At 36.3% G+C, this 10,529-nt stretch overlaps 1 protein-coding gene across 2 annotated transcripts; it reads left to right on the top strand.

The window, feature by feature from the left end:
* Positions 1 to 1,218: 1,218 nt before the first annotated feature.
* Positions 1,219 to 8,865, top strand: LOC107462760 (cellulose synthase A catalytic subunit 3 [UDP-forming]). Of its 2 annotated transcripts, none has more exons than XM_052252390.1 (15): positions 1,219 to 1,236; positions 1,962 to 2,112; positions 2,234 to 2,429; positions 3,047 to 3,264; positions 3,421 to 3,535; positions 3,630 to 3,813; positions 4,057 to 4,323; positions 4,423 to 4,768; positions 4,881 to 5,018; positions 5,304 to 5,429; positions 5,523 to 5,735; positions 5,902 to 6,166; positions 6,367 to 6,569; positions 7,354 to 7,704; positions 8,024 to 8,865. In XM_052252390.1, the coding sequence occupies exons 2-15, from the start codon at positions 2,089 to 2,091 to the stop codon at positions 8,606 to 8,608; spliced, it is 3,231 nt and encodes a 1,076-aa protein (XP_052108350.1). In that variant the 5' UTR covers positions 1,219 to 1,236; positions 1,962 to 2,088; the 3' UTR covers positions 8,609 to 8,865. The 2 variants fall into 2 exon arrangements, with proteins under 2 accessions (XP_052108350.1, XP_020985226.1); XM_021129567.2 differs by lacking the exon at positions 1,219 to 1,236 and adding an exon at positions 1,466 to 1,608.
* Positions 8,866 to 10,529: the final 1,664 nt, after the last annotated feature.

Below are 10,529 nucleotides of genomic sequence, written 5' to 3'. Positions count from 1 at the left end.
GTTTGGCTTTTTTTTTTGGAAATTAAAATTAATTAAAATTAACTAAAAAAATAATTAAACAATTAATTACAAATAAAAAATAGTCAAATTATAATATAACTTTTTATTATTTTTTTTAAATTTTTAGCTTCAATAAAATTATTTAAAATAATATTTGTCAATAGAACCATCTTTATTTTAAAAAATAAGTCATATAATTTGAACATATATATGAAATTGTAAAATAAAATAAATAAAATCACATAATTGGAACATATATACATAATTTAGCGATTTTTTTTAATTTGACAGGTTTCAAATTCTAACCCAACCCACATTTTTTAGCGAGTTCGACGGGTCGGCCGGACGAATTCAACCCGTTTTACCACATTATCACATATTTTATTATATAAAGATAAAAAAATTTTGTTTTAAAAAATATAAAATATAAATTTTTTTATTCATTAAGATTAATTATTATATACAATCTTTTTTATAATATTAAATTAATATTTTAAACTACAATATAAAAATATAAAATAATTAAAATTTCCTAAGCCCGGCGGGGAAACCTGCCCCGCTCCGCCAAAGCCCGTGGTTTAAGTGGTGCGGGTTAGGCGAGTTTTTGCTATTTGGCGGTTCCAATTTTTCAACCCAACCCGCTTTTTTTAGCAACAGCGATAAGCACATGAATATAATAATTTAATTATTTATCAAGTAATATAAAATAAATTTTAATGATTTTATATTTTTATGTTACTGTTTAAAATATTATTTTAATATAATTTTTTAATATTATAAAAAAGTTTTGCATAATAATTAATTTTATTAAATAAAAAATACTCATATATTTTGTATTTATATATTTTATATTTAATTATTAAAGAATAAAAGATTTTGTTGCCGTTTAAAATATTGTGTATTAAAGTATTGCCATTTAAAGCATTTATTTATATACTAGGATATTTTATATTTATTAGAGTCCATCAATGCTCTTGTTTTATATTAGCCTTTAATTTTCATCTAATAAAATCTAATAACCTATACAAGTGTGGCTCATTCAATAAACACATGTTGAGCTCGTTTTACACATACCCATATACTAATAATAATTCTTATTAAAATTTGATTAGGAGAACAAAATATTGGGTTGGTGAAGAAAATGATTGAGGGTATGTTACATTTTTGCGTTTGGTTTCAACACACACCCTCTCAAAGAAAGCTGTCGGTGGCGGCATCAAGGTCTAAAACTAAATGGTTCTAACTTATAAGTTATAATCACGTAGTTAAATTGTCCCTTTCGTTTTGTTGAAGTCATTCGTGTATTTTTATATGATTACAGCTATATATACAAATGAACTAACAGAACCAAAGCTTAAAGCTTTAGAGAGAGAGAGAGAGAGAGAGACTGACTGACTGACTCGTTTCTATTAGCTGTTGTTCTTCTCTTTCTGTCGGTGTCAACTGGATCCAAGTCTCTTTCTCTTTCAGTTTCTGAATCTTGTATTCATCTCATTCCTCAGTGGAAATTGCTGAATTGTCTCTTTCTCTCTTCGTTTAACAAGAATTCTGATCCGGTGTTCTTCGAGTCTCACTGATCCATCTCACTTCTCTTTTCTTTTCGCCCTGGTAAGTGTTTGATGTAATGCGCAAAACCTTGGTTGTGTTTGGTTGATGTGGACATTGAGAAATGAAAATATTGTCTTCTTTTGAACTAACTAAATTTTACTTCAATGTCATCTATTGATCTTGCGAGAATATCGAGGGAAATTTATATATTAAAAAGTTTTTTGAAATTGTCTTTGGTGAGTCAAAGTGGATCTTTGCCGTAGTCACATATTATGAACATTCCACAGTTTAAAATCTGATCCTGATTTCAACATCAAGTAGCCTTAGTTTTAAGAGATCTAGAGCTTATATGGAAATGCTTGTTGGAATCTAGCAACCAGTTCTTACATAGATCCAATCTTCAATTTCTACAGAAAAAACAAAAAGAGCTGCTTCTGAAGTGAAGGAAGCTTTCAAGTGATGTGTGTATTTTGCTGATATTGTACTGCCATCGATTAGATCTCTTACTGGCATCTGGATAGAGCTAAGTAGGAGCCTGTGATGGCGTTAGAAGGGGAAGCTGGGGTGAGTTCTATGAATTATCTGTTTTATTTCACTTGGATATCGCAAGGCTTTTTTGGTTTGGGTTGGAATTTTGTTCTTGATGCATGACTACCATTTTCCAATACCATTTTGTGTTATTTAGGCAAAGACAATGAAGGCATTGGGTGGCCAAGTCTGCCAGATCTGTGGTGATAACGTTGGGAGCACTGTAAATGGCGAGCCATTCATCGCGTGCGATGTTTGTGCTTTCCCTGTCTGCAGGCCTTGCTATGAGTATGAAAGGAAGGATGGCAATCAGTCTTGCCCTCAGTGCAAAACCCGTTACAAGAGGCACAAAGGTAATGAAGATAAAATTTGTAGTTATATGTGATTTTCGACATCAGTTATGTACATATGAATGCTTTGAAGACAAAACCCAAGCAAAATTTTGATAGTGGTAGATTCAACTTTTATTTGATCCTGCAAATTCACACTAGTAATCAGCATAGGAGACTGTTGATAGTTATAGGTCAGGTCAGGTCTCTAACATTACTACTTACTAGTCTGCTTTATTTCCACGTGAAATGGTTAGTTTGAAGAACCCGTCTGTAGTTGACCCGTTCCAACCTCCTGATCTAGAATTGGGAGAGTATCCCAACTACTTAAGTGACTTGCTGTAAGACTGCATATCCTGGGGACCTTGACCAATAAGACTCTCTTTGTGATTAACTTATTCTATGCTTGTATGATATATTTAGTGCAAAGTGAATTGCAAATTGGTTAGATGATTTTTGCTCAATAATTTTGTTCAAACATAAATGCTCCTGAATGAAATATCCCTTTGTTTTCCTCACCAGAATGGTATACTTGTAAGACATATGTTATTCACGTATGGTGTATTTTCATCATTTTGTATCTGCTGTATTGATCTGCAGTACCTTCTTAGTAATTATACTTTGTATTTAATTGATTCCAGGCAGTCCTGCAATTCTTGGAGACGGGGAAGAGGATGGTGGTGCTGATGATGGTGCCAGTGACTACAATTACAGTTCAGAAAATCAGAACGAAAAGCCAAAGATTTCAGAACGCTCACTGGGCTGGCAAATGACATATGGGCGAATGGAGGAGGTTGGTGCACCGAATTATGATAAGGAAGTTTCTCACAATCATATTCCTCGGCTGACAAGTGGACAGGTTATTCAACTTGCTTCCTGTGTAATATTTTTCTCCATTTCTTGCATTGACCCTTAACTATGTTCATGTTCTCTTTGAACATCCTGCGACTTTATTTGCCAATGTTTCTAAACAGAATTTAAAATTCAATCCTCTTGTGTATATTTTCAATTTCAGTTATCTGGAGAGTTATCTGCTGCTTCACCTGAGAGGCTGTCAATGGCATCTCCTGGCGTCCCTCATGGGAAGCGTGTCCATAATCTTCAGTATTCATCTGAGCTTAATCAATCTCGTATGTCTCCCCCTTCTTCTCTTTGTGATTGTTGTATTTCTTCATTTGGCTATGTAATAATGATTTGAAATGTGTGGTTATATCCCTTGAGTAGCAAATATTAGGGTTGGGGATCCAGGATTGGGCAATGTAGCATGGAAAGAAAGAGTTGATGGATGGAAAATGAAACAAGATAAGAATGCCGTTCCTGCTCCAATGAGCACAGGCCAGGCTACTTCTGAAAGAGGAGCTGGTGATATCGATGCTAGTACTGATGTGCTTTTGGATGATTCGTTGTTGTGAGTACTTCCATCTAATTACAAGAATATGCTCATATCTATTTCTGTTGTAACCTTAGTCCATGTTCTGATGGTATCAGAAGGTTATTCTGAAAAGCATGTGTGACTTATACCGTATTTGCTACTACTCCTTTTCTCTGCAATTTAAGAATGCTTTGCCTAGCATATGAGCCCAATTCTTTGTCTCGTCTTCAGATTTCAGTTTAGGATAGCACTAGATAAATTTTGTTTTCATTTATGCAGGAATGATGAAGCTCGACAACCTCTGTCCAGGAAGGTTTCTATTCCATCTTCTAGGATAAATCCATACCGTATGGTCATTGTTCTGCGGCTGGTTATCCTCTGCATCTTTCTGCATTACCGAATAACAAATCCTGTGCCCAATGCATTTGCATTGTGGTTAATATCTGTTATTTGTGAGATTTGGTTTGCCATATCTTGGATATTGGATCAGTTCCCTAAGTGGCTACCTGTGAACCGTGAAACATATCTTGACAGGCTTGCAATAAGGTAAAATTTTTCTTTCTGTGCTAAGAAAGTATTTGACATATTTCATAGTTTTTCCTTAACTTTCCGATGTTCTTTTGACACAATCCATGTGACTTTTAGATATGATCGCGAGGGAGAACCATCACAGCTTGCAGCTGTTGACATTTTTGTCAGTACCGTGGATCCATTAAAGGAGCCCCCACTTGTGACTGCCAATACTGTACTATCCATACTTGCTGTTGACTACCCAGTTGATAAGGTTTCCTGCTATGTTTCTGATGATGGTGCTGCTATGCTGACATTTGAAGCTCTAGCTGAGACATCTGAATTTGCAAGGAAATGGGTTCCTTTCTGCAAGAAATACAACATTGAACCCAGGGCACCTGAGTGGTACTTCGCACAAAAGATTGACTACTTGAAAGACAAGGTTCAACCATCATTTGTCAAAGATCGTAGAGCAATGAAGGTAAGATATTGGCTAGCAAAGAAACTTTCCTGAGGTCCAAATGCTTGTGAACTACACACTACTCATGTTTCTTAGAGCCAATTTTAATATGTTTCCTTTGTCTATTTCATAGAGAGAATATGAAGAATTTAAGATCCGTGTGAATGGACTTGTTGCGAAGGCACAAAAAATTCCTGAAGAAGGATGGGTGATGCAAGATGGTACCCCATGGCCTGGAAACAACACCAGAGACCATCCAGGAATGATACAGGTGATTTACTTGTATTTTTTTATTTATTTATATATTTAATTTTTATTTGGCTGCATGAGATCTCATGTAGTGCATTATACATTATATTTGAAATAATCTTGAAAAAACTTTATCTACCTAGATGGAGTAAATGTTGATAATAGTTTCATGGGTGATATTTTTATGTTTCTTTCTGAAGTTGATTATATGTGGGCAAGTCTAGCGCCATGCCTTTGTTAGAATTTGGTAATGAATGTAAGGAAGTTTTAAGTGTGTCATTCACCAGTTTGCATTCACTATCTATAGGTTTTCTTGGGGCAAAGTGGAGGTCTTGACACTGAGGGTAATGAACTTCCACGTCTAGTATATGTTTCTCGTGAAAAGCGTCCTGGTTTCCAACATCACAAGAAGGCCGGTGCCATGAATGCACTTGTGAGTGGTGTTTCACATTAAAGATTTGGAAGTTGATTACTTATATTCAATCATGCACTTAAGGCATTGGTATCAATCATATAACTATTTCAGGTTCGAGTATCAGCTGTCCTTACCAATGGACCTTTCTTATTGAATCTTGATTGTGATCACTACATAAACAACAGCAAGGCCTTGAGAGAAGCTATGTGTTTTATGATGGATCCCAATCTTGGGAAAAATGTTTGCTACGTCCAGTTTCCTCAGAGATTTGACGGTATTGATAGGAATGATCGTTACGCAAATCGTAATACTGTTTTCTTTGATGTAAGTACATACACAACGTATTAATTTGATGTTTGCTATTTTTTAACATCAAGATTCATATGTTGCCTTTGATTCTTGTATCATGAATTGTCCCTTGTACTTTATGCATACATGAATTTGACTTTGTTGCAATAACTAGTTCCCTTTCTTGTCATTTTCTTAACAGATAAATTTGAGAGGTTTGGATGGAATTCAGGGGCCCGTTTATGTGGGCACTGGATGTGTATTTAACAGAACGGCTTTATATGGTTATGAACCTCCTGTAAAGCCCAAGCACAAAAAAGCTGGGTTGATCTCTTCACTCTGTGGTGGAAAGAGAAATAAGAGCTCAAAATCTAGCAAGAAGGGTAAAGACAAGAAAAAATCGCAGAAGAATGTTGACCCAACTGTGCCCATCTACAATCTAGAGGATATAGAAGAAGGGGTTGAAGGTATGCGTGTTGAATTTCTCTTGACTTTTGCCTTGTCATGTTTATTCCATTCGGAGCCGATTTTAGAAATTGTATTTACCTGCTCATTTGTTTTGTGCTACCTACCTTCAAAATCTTTGTTGCATACTTCACATAGCAATATGTTTGGAGTTGCTTTAATTACTTAGCTCTTTCCTTTTTGTATACAATATTATATTCAGGTGCTGGATTTGACGATGAGAAATCACTACTCATGTCGCAAATGAGCCTTGAGAAAAGGTTTGGTCAATCTGCTGTTTTTGTTGCCTCCACACTCATGGAAAATGGTGGTGTTCCTCAGTCTGCTACTCCAGAAACTCTTCTTAAGGAGGCTATTCATGTCATCAGTTGTGGTTATGAGGATAAGACAGAATGGGGAACTGAGGTAAGAGATTACTTTATGTTGCTCTTTCATGTTTCTTGTTCCCCCAGTTGCATCCCATCTATAAGAGTTTGGGCAGCGAGAAACAAGACTCTGAATTGATCTAGATATATAGGCCAGATTCTCCTTTAGTGTTATTGATATGTTATGTGAAGCCATCTGATCATACTTTAGGATTTGAGTTATGCTTGAAATTAAACAAGGCTTTCTTGAGAAAGAAAGGCAGTTAAGAGTGGGATTCCAAAACATGAATGAGCATGATGCTATCATTTACAAATGTGCCAATATTTTATTCAACTCTATAGATTTTGCTTGAGGCAATTTTTCCTACTTTTCTTTTTGTTTTTGTTTTTCCTTATTGATTTATTGAATGAAAAAGATGAGGGACAGGTTCATGTATCATGGTTATAAGTCTGCGTTGTGGAAGCACTTAAAATGATTGGGTAGTAAACATCTCATCTAATCTGTGTTTAGCAATGGGAACTTTTCCTTTGTACCCAGTCATCCATTTTTTTTATTTTATTTTGTTTTATTTATTTAAATTATCTCCATGCCACTGTATAGATGTGAGGTATGTGTGGCCTTCACAGTTTTTGTGGTTTCATGACTACAGATAATAAATAAAAAAGGCTGATCTAAAACTAATTTGGCAGAACTGTGTTTTCTGATTCTTAACCTGAATTACTGAATTGAATATGGATGCCCCTATTTTAATGAACATGTCTTATTAGAATTAAAACAGAATATTATCTTTAAAGTTACTAACTATTTTTCTTCTGTTCTACAGATAGGATGGATCTATGGTTCTGTCACAGAAGATATTCTTACTGGATTTAAGATGCACGCCCGTGGTTGGCGGTCCATATATTGCATGCCCAAGCTCGCAGCATTTAAAGGTTCTGCTCCTATCAATCTTTCAGATCGTCTGAACCAAGTGCTTCGATGGGCTTTAGGTTCGGTGGAAATTCTTCTAAGCCGACACTGTCCCATCTGGTATGGTTATAGTGGAAGACTAAAGTGGCTGGAGAGGTTTGCATATATTAACACCACAATCTATCCAATCACTTCCATTCCCCTTCTCATGTATTGTACCTTGCCTGCTGTCTGTCTCCTCACTAACAAATTCATTATTCCACAGGTTCGTAATTTTATGCAGTTTACATTATTTGAAAAACTAAGAGTTCGTTTGGTTCGTGTTTTGATTTTGCATTTCCTGTTTTCAGAATTTTGTGAACAAAAAATAAAAAGCAGGAGATGAAAATAGAAAATAGAATTTTATTATTTTTACTATTTTCTCTTTTTTCTTCCCAAAATCTAGAAAACAGAAAATATTGAAAATTAAAACAGGAAATGAAAACGCAAACCAAACCCACTCTTGATTCTCTTGAGAAAAACATGCAACTCCTTGAGATGTTATCTTATGCCATGGTATTTTAACATACATTTTTTGCTTGCAGATTAGTAACATCGCAAGTATATGGTTTATCTCTCTCTTTCTTTCCATCTTTGCCACCGGTATCCTTGAGATGAGGTGGAGCGGTGTCGGAATTGATGAGTGGTGGAGAAATGAACAGTTTTGGGTTATTGGTGGTGTTTCAGCCCATCTTTTTGCTGTGTTCCAAGGTTTACTCAAGGTGCTTGCCGGAATTGACACCAACTTCACTGTTACATCAAAGGCATCAGATGAAGATGGGGACTTTGCAGAACTCTACATGTTCAAATGGACAACCCTTCTCATTCCGCCGACGACTCTTCTCATAATAAACTTGGTGGGGGTTGTTGCAGGTATCTCCTATGCCATTAACAGTGGGTACCAGTCATGGGGTCCCCTCTTTGGTAAGCTTTTCTTTGCATTTTGGGTGATCATCCATCTCTACCCCTTCCTCAAGGGTCTCATGGGACGGCAGAACAGAACGCCGACCATCGTTGTGGTCTGGTCCATTCTGCTTGCTTCCATTTTCTCTCTGTTATGGGTCCGAATTGACCCGTTCACTACCAAAGTCACCGGTCCTGATGTTCAGCAGTGTGGAATCAACTGCTAGAACATGAAAACAGGTCTGGTTGGAATGTTTTGATTTGCTTGCAATTCTTTTGTTTGTAACATTTTGTAATCTGTTTACGCATGTCTAAATTATGTGCAGTTCATAGTCCACAAAGAAGAAATCAAATTAGAGATCAATTGTTTAAGGATATCATTTTTTTGTAATTTATTGTAATACTTTGAACATTCATTCCATTTTTTTCTGGGAAAACTATGTATCACTATTAAACTATTTACAAAGATCACACATTGTATGCATCTCTGGTACCTTACTAATTTATCACCCCCCTCCTCCTCCTCCTCTTTACTAATTGCTGTGGGGTGTGGATAAGTTTCTGTCTGGAATTGAGTAGAATGTGTTCCTTAATCATCCATGGTTCAAGCATAATAATGATAATAATTTTGACATTATTGAAAACTAGGAATTATAGAAGCTATAACTAAACTGATAACAATTACGTGCGTATGTGTGTTCTTATTTAATAATGTAGAATTTTTAGAACTCTCATAATTGATATCTGGTCAGTAAGATAAAGTTTACTTACGTGAAGAAGAGCCATTAAATTCTTGAGGTTCTTCTTATTATTAACATATTTGAGTATGAACTAGTATAGGGAATTGGTGGCCTGCAGCCACAAATTTCTTTGCTATAGTGATGAAGGGTGTATCAATAAATTCTGATGATAGTAAATTAGAGAAAAAATTAACTTATAAGAAAAACATAAATGAAAAAATAGCCACTTAAAGATATATTTGTTTATTTACGAAAAGAATTTAGTCCTTTTTTTAAAACTGTTACGATGGGTAACCGGAGATTAATGGGTTGGACAAGTTTGGCTGGCCCAATCGTTTGAACGATGAAACGTCCAAGTGGGTTTGTGCTCCGAGACCCCCGTCCGACTTGTGTAAGGGAGAATGGGAGGTGGTACCTGCAAAGACACTCCGATGCCAAAGTCAGCAAAGGGGTAAAACAGGTCTAGAGAGTATTGGGCTTCTGAGATACCTGAGAGGTGCCAGTGTATTTATAGTGGTGAACCCATAATCACCGCTGAAGTAGTTCTGCCTTTTGAGATGGATAACCGTCCCTTTATCTTAGGGAGGTTGAGATATGGCTCATGGAAGTGGGTAGAGAGATTTTAGGGGCAGTTACTCATTTGAATGAGTGATTATCTGCCAGCTAATCTTCGTCCCCGACTTCTTTAGGGTTAGTCGTGGTAAGAATCGACTTCGTAGGAAGGAGGTCGGTACAAGGCGAGGCTCAACCCTTTTGGGTTGGGCCTTTTGTTGGGACCTGGGCCTTATCGTTGGGTCAGGGTATGAACAGTGCCCCTACTCGAGCTCAATTTCTTTTAAGATTTGGGTTCGAGTATTCTACTTGGGGTCGTAACCGACTTGTGAGGGAACCAACGTGATTGTTTGCAACCGACGTGAATTTTCGTGACTTTTGATTTTCACAGTTACGTCTAATCAAACGTCGCATCCATTAGGGGTATGCGTAGGTATTAATTACCTTGGTAACGGTGCATTCATTAATGATCGCTTCCATTTTTACCATTATGCCTCTAACGTGCTTATAAGTGCTTCCCCCTTCTTTCGTTGTTTCGTTTCTTCGATTTTTCAAATTTTCCCTTTCATCTGTTCGTGGAACACTTTCGTATCTGTTCGTGGAACACTTTCGTTGAAGGCTTTCATCTTCCTCTACCCCTTTTCAGGCAAAGGTTGGTTCTTTCTTCCCTTTTATTAAGTGCTTCTGTTTGCATGCCTTTTATTTTCTTTGGAGAGGGAGAAGGTGACGTCGTAGGTTGTTAATTCCATGCCCCCTTAGGAACTCTCGTTTTTTATTCTTTTTTCTTTTTCCTTTGTAGGTTTTCATCGTACCTTAGGAAAAATGTCTTCTGTAAAAGTTCTTGCTCAGTGGGTTG

The sequence above is a fragment of the Arachis duranensis genome, chromosome 8 (genome assembly GCF_000817695.3).
Source record: "Arachis duranensis cultivar V14167 chromosome 8, aradu.V14167.gnm2.J7QH, whole genome shotgun sequence".
Lineage (NCBI taxonomy): Eukaryota > Viridiplantae > Streptophyta > Magnoliopsida > Fabales > Fabaceae > Arachis > Arachis duranensis.
This window is presented reverse-complemented; position numbering and strand designations above follow the sequence as displayed.